This window comes from Impatiens glandulifera, chromosome 1 (genome assembly GCF_907164915.1).
Source record: "Impatiens glandulifera chromosome 1, dImpGla2.1, whole genome shotgun sequence".
In the NCBI taxonomy this organism is placed as follows: domain Eukaryota; kingdom Viridiplantae; phylum Streptophyta; class Magnoliopsida; order Ericales; family Balsaminaceae; genus Impatiens; species Impatiens glandulifera.
In genome coordinates, this window is record NC_061862.1 from 20,127,988 (window position 1) to 20,148,057 (window position 20,070).

Consider the following 20,070-nt stretch of genomic DNA (forward strand, 5'->3'; position numbering starts at 1 on the left):
TCCAGAGCTTTTTAAATGCTTGCATATTTAAATGAAGTGTATTAGAATTAAGATCCCGATTTTGAATTACTTATTATTAATTTTCTACTAACAAATAGATTTGAATTTAATCTAAACCAAATAGGTTCACGATTTAAATCCTTAACAAAGTTGTCTCATTATCTTATCCATGAACATCAGTCTATAATTTTGAAAGCTAAACCAGATTTTTGGAAACAAACAAGTTGTTGCATAAATAACTAATATGTGGTTTTTCTGCATTACTACATCGACTACATCGACGTTGTTTCAAACCGTCGTTTTAGGTCTAAAAAGAAAATGAAAGATTACCTTGAGACAGGAATGCTAAAACGACCAGCTTCGAACACTACATAAAATGTAAGCTAAAGAAAATATATATATCTCAATTTCTTGTTTTGATTTTTCTTAATTTATAGTTTACACAAAGCAGACCACTATGAGAAGCAATAAAAGCCAAAAGGGAAAAAATCAACATCGAATAAAAAAATCCGATGAATGGAGCTTTGATCAAATGAATGTGCCCGATTATGTTAGATGGTCACTAACTAATATATCTAGTGACAAGTGGTGTGCATTTAGTGACAATGAAACTATACCAAAATAAATAACCCTTGTTTGGCAAACTTATAAGCATTCCAAACATGGATTGTTGATTCTTGAACAATTCACGACCAATAAATGCACATCATCTGTCACTGAATACATCATTTAGTGACCATCTAACTTAAACAAAATATTTATTTGATCAAAACTCAATTTATCTGATCCTTTTGCATTTGATGTCAATTTATTCATTTTTTAACAATTTTTACTGTTCATAGGACTCTACTTTGTATAAACAATAAATTAAGAAAAAATGAAGAAAGAAAAATAGATAATATTATATTTGATTTAATTTACATTTTCTGTAGTATCCGAAACCCGAAACCGGGTCGTCTTAGTATGCCTATCTCAAAATAATTCTCCACTTTTTTGTTTTAAAATGACGATTTGAAGCGGATTTGACGAAGTACTGAGTAAAAATTAAATATTAGTTATTTAAGCATTAATTTGTTTGTGTCCAAAAATATGATTTACTTTTAAAAAAAAATTAGACGGCTAGTTCATGGATAGAATAATGCATAATGTTTTTTAAGGATTTAAATTATGAACCATATATATACTGAATATTATTCTTTTCAGTTTAATATTTTATCATTTCACAACTTAAGGAGAATTAAAGTTCTTTTTTCATAAGTTTGAATATACTTAAAGACTTAAGCATTGCTTATATATCATTTGTTATCATTTGTTTTTTTGAAGAGTAGCTTGAGTATTATTTATCATTATCATTGGAATGACAAGCCAATAACAGTTCATCATCAACTAACTTTGTCATGGGAATAAATCCCCATATTCCAAATAAAATAGAAACTAATAACTAGTATAGAAAGCATTTTGAGCTTAGTAATTTATCTTAACACAAATAACCTAATTTTTATATCAAACAACATTCTTTTTGCACAAAATCCCATACAAATTCTAAAACACCACAAACCAAACTAGTGTTTTTAGGAATTTATATGTTTTTTGAAAACAATTGTTAGAATAAAAAAATTATAAATTATTTGAAATTTTGTTAAATAAATTATTTAAATCTTTTATTTTTATATTTAAAATATAATAAAAGTAAAGTAGTTGTGTTTTTTTATTTGAAAGTAAAGTAGTTTTGAAATGTGTTGTCTCCTCTTCCTAAATGAAAAAATAAAGAAAAAATTACTTCCATGATATTGTTGTCGATGTTGATACTATTTCTTCTCCTCTAGTTCACCACTCTGCCCTCCTTCAAAATCATACCAATTACCACCTTTTGCTGCATCTTGAAAAGTAATTTGGAAAGTTTCCATGGGAGCCATTTCTGCATTAATTCCTTAAAAATTTGCATAAGTTGCAAATGGAAAACTGTTATAGTTCTATGAAGCTAAACTTACATCAAACACGATGAATGAAAAAAAAAAAAAAACGGGCGTGGTCAAGGGCAAGGAAAACGAGACACAGTCCTGGACAAAGAGAAAGAATAAGAAAGTGACTCTCAAATTTGTGAATGAGGAAGTGACGGTGAAAGAGATGTCCTAATTAATCCAATCTCAATCAATCATGTAAAATATGACTTCTAAAAAAACATATAAGACAAAGTTTTCCCACATAAGCTACATAAAGAGCAACCATCCACTTGAATTAGTGCAAACTAATATTAACAAATTTATTATCAATATTTAATGATGACTTCACCCTAAATAGAGTTTACAAGAAGTTATTTTGATACTATTGAATTGTACATTTCTTGTATAATGCAAGTCATAACTTTTGATGATGCCTTAAGACAAAAATATAGAGACAGCCTAGAAAAAATGAGATGAATGTACTTGAAAGTTAATAAATATATTAAGAACTGATTCTACTTCTAAATTACCATAAAACAATTAGAGTTAAAGTGTACAATACAAAAACTAATAAAAAAAATGGCTTGTGATAAAAAGTTACAATCAAGAATATTGAGTAGACTATGATGAAGTCTATGCATTGGCTCACATTGAGACTATTTGATTATTAATCTCATTGTGACTTGAAGGTAGTGAGAAATTTATACATGGGACTTGAAGATCATATTTTCATAAGTAAAATCAAAACCTTCTTTGACAAATTAAAAGGGAATATATATGTTTGAAAGGACAGACATGGGACTCAAGTCATCATATTTAGGCTTAGAAGTGAAACAAATTGAAGTAGATATTAGCATATCTCAAGAAAGGCATGTGAATGACATCTTCAATTTCATATGAATTGTAAAATATTGAAAATAGAGAAACAATGAATTCAATTATTTTTTAGTGAAAAGTTTGAGATATTTGAAAAGTATAAGGAGGTACAATTGATTAATGAATGTACTACTTGTCCACAAGTCACTTAAAATTCAAGGTGAGTCTAGTTATATATTATAATATTTTTGTGAAGACATTGATGATAGAAAAAACTTTACAGATTTTGAATTTTTCTTAAAAAATAATCATATTTAATGGAACTTGAAAAATCAAGCCATTGTCATACTTTATAGCAAAGTATGAATTAGAATATGTTTCCGCAGCATATGTACATGTCATGGTATATGGCTAAATAAGGAGACTATTAGAGGAACTTCATTTACCAAAATGAAGCTACACAGATTTTGTTGAAATCAAATTTGCTCATGTTTCCGGTACTGCTCCATGTGGAAGCAAATTAAACATAAATACAAAGTATCATTTAATTCCAATAGAGAGTATATTGTGATATAGCTCAAATATGAATCAACTTGTTTGATATCTTCATCAAAGGTCCAAAACACAAGTCTTTAGTGAAACTTTCTCTCCATAATATCTTCCTACAGGGATGAGTCCATGGATCTTGAACCAAATTAAAGGAGAGGAATTAGAAGAGACTTCCTCTAAAGTATGATCATCCTCACCTCATTCACTATGAATAAGTAAACCTTTTCAAGGTTCTCAATATGACCTCTTGTCTTGAATAATAGTACTAAAGAACCCTAGCCTTTCCAAGATACTTACTTAAAGGCTTGAAGAAAATCTATCAGATTAGTTGATTAGTCAGTCAGTTTGGAGAGGATCTTACTAATTAAGGATGCAAATTAATTTGTAAGCATCTACTCTATACATAAGTAACAGATAGATCTTGAGATGAACAAAACCTAGCTAATTAAAGAAAATAATGAGTTTTAATAGGTTGTTAAAAGGAAAAGAGAAGTATTATATGGATTAAAAGTAAAAGTTACACATATCCATATATATACAGGGTACATATATATGCCCTAGGTAACAAAATAAGGTAAATTTTAGAGGGAGAAACATAAATAACTTGAATAAATATGAATATCTTTTTCAGAAAGCAGTACGGACTGATGGATGAGTTGAATAGAATTGAAAAGGAAAGATACCCATATGAGAAAAGGTGCTGTTCTTCCAAAAGGAGCTGTTCTTCCAAGTTCCATATATATATATAATTTATTTATTCATGTATATGAAACTGAGAGAGAGAAAAAGAGAAAGAGAGAGAGTTTGGATCTTGAACTTCACCTGGCAAACCCATGGTTCGAATGACATAAACGCTCTTCTCCAAGAGAAAAGATGGTATAGTCGTCTGCGCAGCCATGGTAACAACAGAGAGAAAAGAAGAAACTGATAATAGAAGTTAAACCCTAAAAGTATATAAAATAATAACCTCACAAGGACTTTAATGTTGGTTTTCTTATTAACAATAAAATTTCTCCCGACTAAGGAATATAGAATAATTTCGAAATTGTCTAAATAAAATCAATCATTAATAATATATTCAAACACTCTATGATAAAAAAAATTATGCAAGCAAATTATATCTTAAAAATTCCAGCACATTTTTTCATAAAATCAACTATTTTAAACCATTGAACTTGTAACATTTTTTCGCACCTAACCACATTCTTATCTTTAAGTTTTTTTCTGTCTTTAAGTCTAAACAAATCTTAACCTAATTCATTGAGAGATTAAAATATTTATAGGATATTAACGTATATTTGAACTTTTAAGTTGTCACTTAACTTCAATTTCAATAATAGCCTAAAAAATTAAGGTGTAGTCACTCGATTCTCGATTTTTACACTGAATATACAACTTTATATAATTTTGAGCTAACCTAATTTTAATAGAATGGCTTTCTAAAACAAAATTATAATAAAACAATTTATTCGAGAACAACACATTGTAATCGATTATTTAAGGTTACATGTTTAACTATTAATGAAAGCAAAAATGTGACATTTTATGAAGGCTTGAAAGACGAAACAAAGTAGAACATCTTCAACATCATGGACATCAAGGAAGGCAACTTTCCCGTAAGATACTTAGGAATTCCGTTAACCGCGAAGCAGATCGAGATCTCACACTGCAAGCCGCTGAATGAAAAGGTAAAAAACACGATATCTGATTGGGCAACAAAAAAAACTTACTTATGCAAGGAGGATCGAACTTATCAAAAACGTGGTTATAGGTAGAGTTGGGCAATGGGTTAACTAAATACAAACCGACACGATCCAACACGATATTTGTACGGAACGACACGATACAGTATTATCTCACTCGGGTCTTGGGTTGACACAATACAAGCACGAGACGACATGATCATGACACGATTATGAGTTTATACGACCGAAACACGGTTACGAGTCGACACGGACACGACACCAGTATAGACACGACACAAATATAGACAAGACATGAGCACGAGTATACACACGAAACGAATAGTCAAATGACTTAAGCTACCCACGTTAACATTCTCTAAACCTATTTTCCCAAAACAAAAAAAAAATCTCTAAACCTATTATATTTTTATTCAATTAATAAATTATTTAATTTCATATAATATTTATAATTAAAATTAAACACATAATATAAATAAAAAATAAATTATATGAATAAAAATGTGAGTCTATTAATAATTCTCTTCGATATTATTTTATTAATTACTTGTTCATTTTTTAATTATTTATAATTTTAATTATTATTAATACATTAAATAATAAATATATGATAATAATTTTAATTTTAATAATATAATAATATATATTTATAAATTTTACCCACCTTTTTCACCTTTTCTCCCATTTTATTTCTCAAACTACCCACTTTTACATTATTATTATCAAATGGCCACGTCTCTCTAAATATATTTAGATTTTAATTAAACTTATAAATTATTTAATTTTATAAATGTAATATATATAATTAAAATTAAATATAATAAAATATTAAAATATAAATATTAAATAAATTATATGAATAGAAATTTGAGTCTCATAATAATTATCTCACATATTACTTTTATTAATTACATATTATTTTTAAAATTTTAAATTATTTTAAAATTTTAAATTATTTTAAAATTTTAATTATTATTAAAACATTCAAACAAAATATATGATAATAATTTAACTTTGATAATATAATAATATTTTATAAATTTTACTAACAATATAATTTAATATATATAAATAAATAAATAATTAATTAACATGAGTGTCAAGATACGATTGTGTTGACATGATAACAAAATCTAGTCGGAATAATACGAAACACGAATTTAAACATGAGTTAATACGACACGAATAAACTCGTGGACACGAATAACACGACATGAAAGAGTCCGTGAATCATAATATTTTGAGTGGGTCAAGACACGATACGACACGCATAAGATTTAGACACGACACAACACGACACGATTGAGAGTCTAACACGACTTGCCCGAGTCGAATACAAACGTTTATGTACAATGCCCAACTCTAGTTTAAACTGAAATAAAAAATTTAAATTCATGCCCGAACTCAAACCAAAAATTGTTTTCAAAATGAAAATATCAAACTTTCTTACATATTCAACATTTTTTTATTTCAAAATGAAAAATATGAATCAATCATAACTATTCAAAATTTCAAAATAGGATAATCCAAAAATATCACACCACCATTACTAATCAAAATTATAAAAAAAAAAAATCCAAAAGTCAAATACAAAACTATATAAATTGGTTGAACATTCAATATATTAATATTTTAAAGTCATTTATTCAAACATAACACACATACAACTATCACATTCAATAATATGAAATGTTTAAGCTTAAAAATAATTAATATAAAAAATACATGTTAAAACAAATAACTAAAATTTAACTTATTTTAAAAAATAGATAACAAAAAAAAATTGACCTGGTTTATTTTAAATATTATTAAATATATTTAAGTGCAAGTATAACAATAATCTATTAACTTATTTATTGTAAGAGAGAATACTTATTTTAGGAATACTTATTTAGATTGACTTTCTTTATACATAAACATGTTTTATATATATTTATATGTGAAATACTTTGAGTCAATCAATTTCAATTTAATAATACAAGTTTATTTTAGGAATACTTATCTAGGTTGTAAGAGACAATAAAATATTAGGATAGAAAGAATCAGGAGTTATTCTTTTAATTAATCATATCTAATGCATGATTTTAGCTCGTAGTAGTTTGATTTTTGTTGAACTATTGAATCTCAATAAGATCTAAAGAATGTTTCGAGTTAGTACGTTATAAATTATAATATGTACTAAATTAAAATTTTCTTTTGTGGTTTCATAAATTAATATATTAGGAACTATATCAATAGGGATGAGAATATGAATGAAATACAATATTGTCTTGGTATCATGAACTGATTTGATATCAAGATTAATAATTTCATATTAAATGTTCCTTGAATCTGTAATACAAATTTTGTTATTAACTTAGTTATTCACTTACATACATAGGTTCATTTCGTGGTACTCACACTAACCTTACAAATCTGATTTGAAAAGTAAGACTCATCATAAGATTAGTTGAATTATCTTACTTGAATTATCTTTATTGTCATTTGTTATTATTAATTTATAGTCTAACCACATTTTGATTATATGCTATCGTTTTCATTGTCTCTTTATATACAATTACTAGAAATAATCTAATGAGATCTTTTGCACACATAATTGCCAAGTGTTCGCTGAGTTATTCCTAATTTACGATCGATTTGAGTTTTTCTGGTTTTAGTTCAGCCATTTTCATTTGAGCATTCTTAAAACAAATATGTAATATTGATGCTCTTAAATATTTAATTTAAGTAATAATTTTATTCATTTTATTGCAGATTTCTTATCATACATCAAACAATGGATTCAAAGGTATGTGATACATATCTCTCATCTACATAGTTTTTGATATTTGTTTTCTTTTCTTATTAAAGAAATATAAATGTAAGAGTACATTTTACAAATAAGAAAATTAGTATGGGATAAATAAGAGTTATTAAATAATGAAGACGTAGACTAACAAAATACCCAATAAATAAATAATGTAAAGATAGAGTATAAGAGATGAAGATGGTGACAAAAAAGGTCTTACCACTATGTTTCTATTCCCATTCTACCATATTTGCTTGCTAAAATTGATCAAGCAAAAATCAATTTTAAGTTGTTAATATGAATAGAAGTGTTTTGTGACCATGTTCAAAAATATATATTAATTTATTTATTATAAATTATACTTTTCTTTTAACTTTCTTATTCTAAAAAAAAGTGTTTGACTTTAAGACTTTAATAGAAGGTTTTGTCTTATTTTAAAAGTCATGTGCATAATATTTTATCAGGTAATTGTGTGAATTTAAATAAATTATTATGATAAAATATATATGTTTGGTATCAATTTAATGATTAAATTAGTTTATTATAAATAGGTATAATAATGGTGATTTGGGTGAGTTATATTTTATTGTAGGATAATTTTTTTTGTTATGCCTTAACATCTTTATATTATTTTGTTTGTATTTTATTGGATTAAAAAAAATAATGTGAATGATTTCATTCTTTATTATTTTGTTTCTGATTTGTAATAGAATATAAGTGTTAATGCTTTCAATATTTTAATTATAGATGGTATGTATGCAATGAATAGACATAACTTTAGGATGTATTTAATGGTTTTCATATTTTTGATTAAAAACTTTGTATTTCATTAGTATTATTTTATGTATTTAGAATTTTTGTTTAAATTTGAAAATAATTATTAAAATATATAAATAATAACTGTAAAAAAATGAAAATAAAATTGAATGAAAAACAGAAAAGAAAATTTGGAGAAAAAATATTAACCGAATAAAAAAAATAAAACAAATAAACAAAAAAATAATGGGATAAAAATTAATTCAAAAATATATAGTTTTGGCGACGCTTATTTTAATTTTACCGACGCTTATTTAAGCGTCAGTGTAACCTACAACAACCCTGCTTTTGGCGACGTAAGTTTAAGCGTCGGTGATATCTTTTGCGACGCTTTGAAACGTCGGCAGAAGTCTTTTTAAGCGTCGGTAGATGTTTAATTTGTTGTAGTGAGAATCTATTATTTTTTATATATTATAGTATATTATTAATCTTGTAAATTTATTTTTCCTCTCAAATATAATATAATAATATATATAATATTTTTTTATCTATTCATTTTATTTATAAAATATATAATAACTTTTTTTTATCTCTTCATATTATTTATAAAATATATACTAACTTTTTTTATCTTTTATTTTACATAATATATTAATATTTTTTTATCTCTTTTAATATTATATATAATATACTTTATTATAGATAATATATTATTATTTTTTTTGTCTTTTTCAATATTATATGTAATATATTAATTATTATATTCCTAATATTGTTTACCCTTTTATCTATCATAAATCCAACCTTAATATAAATTAAAAATCATTATATATAATAATGTTATTCAACTTTAAGTCTTTAAACCTATTTTTGTTGTTAACTAGTTGAAATATATATATATATATATATATATTTATATATATATAAAAGCATAAATTTATCATGAACTAAAAGGAAATCAATGTTATCTAAAAGCATAAACAATAGCGTAGAAGTGAAAATAAATTCTAATTTTTTAGGAAAAAATGACTTAGCGTTATTTCATTAAAAATTCCCCAAAATAGGAAAAAAACCACAAGTTTAAGAGATCATTCTATACAGGCCTATAATGATTTTGAAGTCGTAATATTCTTAAAAAAGCTAAAAAGCTAAAAACGTAAATGAATTATCTCATTATAATGTTTTCAATTCTTTTTTTTTGGAAAAACGACTTAGTGTCATTTCATTAAAAATTCCCAAAAATGGGAAAAAAACCACGAGTTTAAGAGATCATTCTAGACAGACCTAGAATGATTTTGATGTTGTAACATTCTGAATAAAAGCTAAAAAGCTAAAAACGTAAATGAATTATCTGATTACAATGTCTTTAATTCTAGTGAGTTTAAAAAACGGTAAATTCCAGTTCCTACAGATATTTCAGTTCTGCTCCGTGCTTGGAATTCTTGTCCACGTTCCCGCGAGGGCTCTAAAATCCGATACAATATATTTCCATAACTCTTCAACGCCCCTGCGGGTTCTGCCATATACCATTACATTCCGTTCTTGCGAAATGCTATACATCACTGCTTCAAAGTCGCACTTGGACATGCTTGTTGCAAATCTATTTCCCTTGACTTTAAGTAGTAATATATATATATAATGCTTAAATTTAAAGTGTTTAGATTGTGGAATTGAGAGATGTAGTTAATTTGGATATATATATATATATATATATGAGATAAAATGTTTATTAAATACTACTTCAAATGGAGATTTATGTTCCAATGCTGGAGTCGTAAAAAACGCTTCAGGTCAAAAATTATGAAAAATTATGAAATAATGTTGCGTGAGCGAGTAATGTCAAACTTGTTTTAGTTAGGTTGGTGACAGATCTTTCTTTCAATAACACTATTTTGTTCACTAGTTTGTGGGTAAGAGAGTTGATATTGTATACCATGAAGATTCGTAAATGTATAAATATTGCGATATTCTCCTCCCTAATTTGTTTGTAGTATTTTTATGTTTCAACTAAACTGATTTTCAACCAATTTTTTAAATTTGATAAAAATATTTAATAAATTTGATTTTCGTGTGAGTAAATATAGTCAAGTAAAATGACTATAATCATCCACAAAAGAGTATGAAATATTTGTAACTATCAAAAGAATTAATTAGGTAAGGTCCCCAAATATCATAATGTATCAAATCGAGAGGAGTAAGAATATGTAATGTTCACAAAATTACATGATTCATAAAATGAAATATTAGTTTTGCCTAATGTTGGTAACTTGAAACGAGAAAAAATAAAAGATGTGGTCGCTATGGTATGATGACCTAGACGATGATACCATGTCAACCGGTGAACGTTCTCCAATGAAAGTTTTATGTCTAACAATGTCTGACCAGTGATTTTTCAAGACAATACAACCCTTCTTTGAGTATTTCTTTCAAAAGTTCAGCCTTCGTAACACAATTCTTTTCAAAACAATAATAAAATATGAAATTCAAAATAGGCATCATTATCAAAAGAAAAAAAATGTGTCACACTTAAATGATTTTTTGAAATATTTGATACAGGTAACATATTCCAAATATGGAATAGTTGTTGCATACTCAGAATAATAGATTTACTAATATTATGAATATGAATAGTCATTTCATTGTCAACCTTAATATTTCTTACACTTGAATAAGAAACATGAGATTAAAGATGACATAAATCTGACGTGATATGATCTGTAACACCTGAATCAGGATACCATCATAGTTATCGGATATGTTTGTTTTGATTTGTATCAATGGTAACAATCAACTACTAGATTACCATTTCGATTACAAAGTTGACAAATAAGATGTGTTAAATGTCTTATCTTCCACTTGAATTACAAATCTGAAATTGTTCAATATTAAAATTTTCAATCATGACAATGTTGTTTAAATTATGAGGACCATATATGACTTTTGTTCGTAATTGTCGAACTCAAGTTATGAGTTCGTGATATTTGAGAAATTTAAGAAATATTCTAAATGAATCCTAAAATTTAGAGAATTGTTTTATTTTAGTTAAAATAATTATTTTATGTCATTTTATATATTTTTTTCATTTATATAAATTATTTTAGATATTTAAATTAAAAAACGATTTAGAGTCACCAAACATCCAAAAGGTAAAAAGTATTAACAGAAACTGGTGAATGGGTTTGACCTTGGTGTAGTTAAGGTAGAAAAAATTATCGATATTATAGTTATATCAAAAATACAGTACTATAGTATATCGAAAATATCAATTTCTAAGTTATATTGAAAAAAATGTAAGGTACGGTACCGATACCAAAATTATTGATACGATAAAAGTATGATATTTTTAAAATTTTGGTATATCGAGATATACCGATATACCAAAATACTGAAAGATTATTTATAAATTAAAATGTTATATATATATATATATAATAATTTGATATTAATTTAATTATAGAAATATAATCTTTAAATAATATTAAACTATATATACTGACATATTATTTAATATATAAAATCTTTATTTTATTGATTACATTGAAAAAAATCCTAACCAACTTTTCAATCTCTTTAAACGGTGGAAAGAAAGTGAAATTTGGTATCAAATTCTTTTAATTATTGTCAAAGATATTTTGAAATTTCATCATTAACTGTTGTTAGTAGTGAGTCTTTTTCAGCTTGGGTAGAAGGATAGTGAATAATTTTAGGAGCAGTTTGAGTCCTAAAATGATAGAAACATTGGTGTGTACAAATGATTAACTAAAAAGAAAATAAATTTATGGAAACATCATACTATTTAAAAAAATAAATAAAATGAGTTTTTATTAATTAAGTCTAAATTAACTACTATTTATTATTATCTAACCTGAATTGTATTATCAATTTATATAACAAATTTGTAGATACAAATATATTAAGGATCGAATTTCACTTTCTCACATCTACTTTAGTCTGACTTGAAGACTATACTTATGTTTATTTTTATTAACTTTAATTTTTTAAACTCATTTTTAATATTGGTTAATTTTTACAAATAATGAATTTTAAAACGAATATTTTAATTTATGATAAATATTTTTTTTAGTTTTGTGTAACGTTTATGGAGTAAATATATTAAATTAATTTTTTTTAAGTTAATATATTTTTTAGATATTAAATATATAATCTAAAACATCAAGGATAAGGCTATTCAATAGACATAAAGGTATAAGGCTAATCCAATCAAATTCCATACTAATAAGAAGAAATAACCATGTTAAAATCAAAAGGCAAGTACATGTGCAACAACATATTACTATCAAAATCAAACAAATAATAAATAAGCACTCACTTTGTCAATCTTATAAGAAAAACAGAACTACTTGTTCTCAGAAAGAAGAGAAACATACTAAGTCTTCTGGAGATTCATTTATTGAACAAAGAGAGCTATGAAGCTAAAAAAGAGCATGAGAGAAAGTCTAATATGATGGTGGTTCAATGGAGTAAAGCCATAGATAGAATTCACCTTTAACTCACCTCTATTGGTTAGCAGCAAGGAAATAATAAGCTTGCCAAACAAGGGTTGTTGATTGCGGTACAATTTCGTTGCCACTAATCGCACACCACTTGTCATTGGTTGCATCGGTTAGTGACCATCTAATCTCATCAGGCACATTTACCTGATCAAAGCTCCATCCATCGGATCTCTCTGTATCCGATGACGCTGATGCCTTCCCCTTCTGGCTTTTACTGCTGCTCAAAGGGGTCTGTTTTATGTAAAACTATAAATTAAGAAAAGCTAAAACAAAAAACTGAGATATTTATATATTTTTTAGCTTACATTTTCTGGTCTTTTTAGCATGCCCGTCTCGAGGTAATGCTCCACTTCTTTTTTCAACCTGAAACGAGGGTTTGAAGCAGGGTCGATGTAGTATTGCAGAAAAGTCATCTATTAGTGCTTTTTTAACTTACAAAATTAATTGATCGAGTGCTTTTTTATCTTCATGGTTAGGACAATGAAACAGCTTCGTTAAGGATTTGAATCATTAACCCTATATACCTAATTGTCTTTTCATTTCACTGTTCAATACATTTTATCAAATCACTATATATTCCCAATTTGTTGAGAATTAATGTTCTTTTTTCAGAAGTTTGAAATTCTTTTCTAAGAAGGAAGTGAGGTTCAATACATTTTTGAAAACAGAGTACTTGATAGTTAACTGTTTCAGAATATTAGATATGTGTGGAGCTTCCATTGCATAAATTACATTTCAGGAATGAAACTCCAAAACAGACAAGATGCAAGAATGTTTGATAAAATTGACAGAGCAAATGAAATCAGAATAAATGCGACTAATTTGTTGATTTAGTACTTGATAGTTAACAGTTTCAGAAGATTAGATATAAGCAGAGCTTTCATTGCAAAGATTATATTCCATGAAAGTTAGCCTTAAGCATTGTTTATCACTGGAATAACAAGCCAATAACAGATCAGCATCATCTCGAAAACTTAATACATTGTGAAAGCAAGAACAGTGTAGTATGTTTCTCTCCTCAGTTCTTGTTAATCCAAATCTAATAACTCTAAAATCTAAATATTTTTCAATCTCAAAACCTAACACTGGTGAAAACTCCAAAACAGACAACATGCATGCAAGAATGTTTGATAAAAGCAGAATCTGAAGTGAGCAAGAAAATGAGTTACCCTATTCTTAATTTATAATTACAAAAAGCAGACCACTATGAGTAGGAATAAAAGCCAAAGGGGAAGTAATCAACATCGTATACAAAATAATCTGATCAAATGAATGTGCCCTATCATAGTCAATCTAAAAACTGCTCTTATTTAGTCATTGATAACAATAATTTAAAATTTTCAAAAATTTACATTTTATTTATAAGATAATTTTGTATGAAAAAAATACTGCATTCAGTGTGATGTGCAAATTTAGATTTAGTGTACTAGAATGAAGAACCCAAGTTTGAATTTTTTATTATTCCTTTGCTACTAACAAATAGATGTGCATTCAAACTAAATCAAATAGGGTTCACGATTCAAATCCTTAATAATTTTGTATTCATGACTTATAGTAGTAGTAAGAAACATTGTTTTGTCTAATATTTGATTATTACTCTTTTGTTGTTTAATAAATTAGTTGTCGTTATTATCAAATTCTTGATTATTAATTTATTTATTTTTATGTTGAAGAATTTTTATTGTTAAAAGGATAAGTAATTATTATATTCAACTATTGGGACCAAAAATTTTAAAATAATTAATAATCAATGTTAATATAAGAAAAAAATATAAAAAAGAAGAAGAAATATAAAGTTAAAATAATTAATAATAAATGTATATATATATATATATAATAAAAATAAAATAATTAATAATAAATACTTATATAAAAATAATAAAAAAAGTATGAAAAAATAAAAATAGAGAATGTATTTACTAATGGAAAAAAAAGAAAAAATATATTAATATTTAATTAATAAATATATAAATAAAAAAATAAAAAATAACTATGATTTATTAAAAAGACTAAATAAGTCAATTTTTGTACCATTAGATGCGTTTAAGTGAACTTTTAAATTTTATTAAATTATATATTTGTATATAAAAATATTAGTGTAATGGTTGAATTTAACCAAAACGAGTATTAGTGTAACTTTAATTATTAATCATCATTTGTTAATTTGTTATTTTTCTGTAAATTGTATTTATCTTTTATTTTAATAATAATGTTTATATGTATATTTTTATTAAATTTATATTTTTATGTAAAATAATAATATTATTATTTATTTAAATAATTGAAATTTAGAATGAGTTCGTAATAGTTGAACTCATTTGTAAAATCGTGAATCTAAAATTGCTCTTATTTAGTCATTGATAACAATAATTTAAAATTTTAATTATAAAATAATTTTGTATGAAAAAAATATTGTTTAAATTTTAACTGTATTCAAAAACAAAAACTGGTGGCCCCTAATTGATGCATTCAATGTCAAATGATGTGCATATTTAAATGCATTGTATTAGAATTAGTACCCAAGTTTGAATTGCTTACTATTCATTTGCTATTAACTATTCATTTGCTACTAACTATTCATTTAGTACTAACAAATAGATGTGAATTCAAACTAAACTAAAGGGAATTCAAGATTCAAATTCTTAACAAAATTGTCGCATTATCTTATTCATAAACATCAGTCTATAATTTTGTAAACTAAACCAGATTTTTGAAAACAAACAAGTTGTTGCATAAATAATTAATATGTGGTTTTCTGTATACATCGACATTACTTCAAACTATCGTTTCAGGTCCAAAAAGGAAATGAAACGTTACCTTGAGACAAGAATACTAAAACAACTAGCTAAAATGTAAGCTAAAACAAAATATAAATATCTCAATTTCTTGTTTTGATTTTTCTTAACTTATAGTTTACACAAAGCCGATCACTATGAGCAGCAATAAAAGCCAAAAGGGGAAGAAATCAACATCGAATACAAAAAGATCTGATGAATGGAGTTTTGATCAAATGAATGTTCCTGATCAGGTTAGATGGTGTATATCTAGTGACAAATGGTGTGCATTTAGTGACAATGAAACTATACCAAAATCAATAATCCTTATTTGACAAACTTATAAGCATTCCAAACATGAATTGTTGATTCTTGTACAATTTCATAACCAATAAATGCACACCATACGTAACTGAATACATCATTTAGTGACCATCTAACCTAATCGGAACAATTATTTGATCAAAACTCAATTCAGCTGATCTTTTTGCATTTGATGTCAATTTTTCCCTTTTTAACTTTTGTTACTATTCATAGGGTTGTACTTTGTATAAACAATAAATTCAAAAAAAAAATGAAGAAAGAAAAATTGAGAATATTATTTGTTTAAACTTACATTTTTTTGCAATGTCCGAAACCAGTCGTTTTAGCATATTTATCTTAAGTAATTCTCTACTTTCTTTTTGGATCTAAAACGAAGATTTGAAGCAAACTTGACGTAATACTGCATAAAAGTCAATATTAGTTATTTAAACATTAACTTTTTTGTGTCCAAAAATATGGGTTACCTTACCATTCATGGAATAATGTATAGCTTTTTTAAGGATTTAATAATTATGAACCATATATATATTGAATTGTTTTTCAGTCCAATATTTTATCATTTCACAATTTAAGGAGAATTAAAGGAGAATTAAAGTTCCTTCTTTTGAATGTACCTAAAGACTTAATTAAGCATTTCTTATCATTTGTTGATATGGTACAAGGTAATAAATAGTTTCAGAAGATTAGATATAAGTAAAGACTTGGAGCATTATTTATCATTATAATTGGAATGGCAAGCCAATAACAGTTCAGCATCAACTAACTAACTTTGTCATGGGAATAAACCCCCAATTCCAAATAAAATAGAAACTAATAACTAAAATAGAAACTAATAACTAGCATAGAAAGCATTATGAGCTTAGTAATTTATCTTAACACAAATAACCTAATTTTTATATCAAACAAAATTCTTTTTGGATAAAATCCCATACAAATTCTAAAACACCCCCAAACCAAACTAGTGTTTTTAGGAATTTATATGTTTTTTTTAAACAATTGTTAGAATAATAAATATAAGTTATTTGAAAATTTGTTAAATAAATTATTTAAATCTTTTATTTTTATATTTAAAATTTAATAAAAGTAAAGTAGTTATGTTATATTATTTGAAAGTAGGTAAATTTTGAAATTTGTAGTCTCTTCTTCCTAAATAAAAAAAATTACCTCCATGATATCGTTGTCGACGTTGATACTGTTTCTTCTCCTCTGGTTTACCACGCTGTCATCCTTCAAAATCATACCAATTATCACACATTGCTGCATCTTGTAAAGTATTCTGAAAGTTTCATGGGCGCCATTTCCGCATTAATTCCTTCAAATTTTGCATAAGTTGCAAATGACAAACTATTAGAGCTCTATGAAGCTAAACTCACTTCAAACACGATGAATGAAAAAAAAAACAGAAAACATGGGCAAGGAAAACGAGACACAACACTGGAAAAAAAGAATAAATAATTAGGTTAAAAACATATTATCTTTAAACATGGTTTTGACGCATAATCAGATGACCTTTTGATCTTTGATGCTCTTAAATTTGTGAATAAGAAAGTGACGGTGAAAGAGATGTCCCAATTAATCCAATATCTCAAACAATCATGTGAAATATGACTTCTAAGAAAACATATAAGACAAAGTTTTCCCAACATAAGCTACATAAAGAGTAACCATCCCCTTGAATTAGTGCAAACTAATATTAATGAATTCATCATACTCGTCAATATTTAATGATGACATGACCCTAAAGACGTGGCATGGGTCTTGCATGATATTAATTATTTCCTACTAATTTTAATTAACCAACAACCCAATTAATTATGTAGGTCAAGTGTAATGAATTGGGATATAAAACAAGAAAGAGATTATGAGTTTTTAATTCCTTATTTTAATAAAGAAAATGAAGAGTTTATGATATTAACTACATCGTCTTTACATCAATCATCTCTGTGTAGAGTTTACAAGAAGTTATTTTGATACTATTGAATTGTACATTTCTTGTATAATGCAAGTCATAACTTTTGATGATGTCTTAAGACAAAAAAAAAAATAGAGGCAACCGAGAAAAATGAGATGAATGTACTTGAAATTTAAGAAATATATTAAGAACTTATTCTAATTCTAAATTAGTATAAAATAATTAGAGTTAGAGTGTACAATACAAAAACTAATAAAAAAATGGCTTGTTGTAAAAAGTTACAATCAAGAATATTGAGTAGACTTTGATAAAGTCTATGCATTGGCTCACATGGAGTCTATTTTATTATTAATCTCATTGTGACTTGAAGGAAATGAGAAATTTATAAGCTTGATGATGTGAAGTAGGTAGTCTTTCATAGAGATATTTTAGATGTTTATATTGAACAACCTTTAGACTTATTAGCAAAAGTGCACAAAAATAGAGTTCTAAGATTGAAAATAGAGTTCTAAGATTGAAGAATACCTTATATGGGTAGAAGTAAGTACCAATTTATTTGTTTTTTGGCCTAAGTGGGTATACTCTTATGTAAAGTCACTTGATAAGTATGATATTTTAATTATTTGTCTTTATGTCAAAGTTCTTATTTTCATAAGTAAAATCAAACACTTCTTTGACATATTAGAAGGGAATATATATGTTTGAAATGACCGAAATGAGACTTAAGTCATAATATTTAGGCTCAGAAGTGAAACAAATTTAAGTATATATTATCATATCTCAAAAAAGGTATATGAATGACATCTTCAATTTCATATGAATTGTAAAAAATTGAAGATAGAGAAACAATGAATTCAATTATTTTTTAGTGAAAAGTTTGAGATATTTGAAAAGTATAAAGAGGTACAATTGATTAATGAATGTACTACTTGTCTAACAGTCACTTAAAACTTAAAACTGAAAGTGATCTAGTTATTGTGATATTTTTGTGAAGAAATTGATAATAGAAAAAGTTTACAGATTTTGAATATTCTTAAAAAATAATCATATTTAATGAAACTTGAAAAAACAAGACATTGTCATACTTTAAACCAAAGTATGAATTAGAATATGTTGATGCAACATATGTACATGTCATGGCACTAAATAAGGAGACTTTTATAAGAACTTCATTTACCAAAATGAAGCTACACAGATTTTTGTTGAAATCAAATCTGCTCAAGTCTCCGGTACTGCTCCATGTTGAAGCAAATTAAACATAAATACAAAGTATCATTTAATTTCATTAGAGAGTATATTGTGATATAGCTTATCCTCATCAAAGGTCTAAAACACGAGTCTTTAGTGAAACTTTCTCTCCATAAAATCTTCCTACAAGGATCGAGTCCATGGATCTTGAACCAAATTAAAGGAGAGAAATTAGAATTGACTTCCTCTAAAGTGTGATCATCCTCACCTCATTCTCTATGAATAAGTAAACCTTTTCAAGGTTCTCAATCTGAAACCTTGTTTTAAATAATAGTACTAAAGAACCCTAGCCTTTCCAAGATACTTACTTAAAGTCTTGAAGAAAATCAATCAGATTAGTTGATTAGTTAGTCAGTTTAGAGAGGATCTTACTAATTAAGGATGCAAATTAATTTGTAAGAATCTACTCTATACATAAGTAACAGATAGATCCTGAGATGAACAAAACCTAGCTAGCTAATTAAAGAAAATAATGAGTTTGAATAGGTTGTAAAAAGGAAAAGAGAAGTATTACATGGATTGAAAGGAAAAGTTACACATATATATACATATAAACAGGGTACATATATATGCCCTAGGTAACAAAATAAGGTAAATTTTTTAAAGAGAGAAACATAAATAACTTGAATAAATATATATGAATATCATTTTCAGAAAGAAGTACGGACTGATGGATGAGTTGAATAAAATTGAAAAGGAAAGATACCCATATGAGAAAAGGTGCTGTTCTTCCAAGTTCCATA

General features: G+C 26.0%; 1 protein-coding gene across 1 annotated transcript; it reads right to left on the reverse strand.

The window, feature by feature from the left end:
• Nucleotides 1-13,072: 13,072 nt before the first annotated feature.
• On the reverse strand, nucleotides 13,073-13,482 carry LOC124920225 (methyl-CpG-binding domain-containing protein 6-like). The gene is made up of 2 exons (XM_047460669.1): nucleotides 13,375-13,482; nucleotides 13,073-13,300 (listed from the first exon to the last, which is right to left on the reverse strand). Exons 1-2 carry the CDS (start codon nucleotides 13,480-13,482, stop codon nucleotides 13,073-13,075), a joined length of 336 nt encoding a protein of 111 aa, XP_047316625.1.
• Between the last annotated feature and the right edge of the window lie 6,588 nt (nucleotides 13,483-20,070).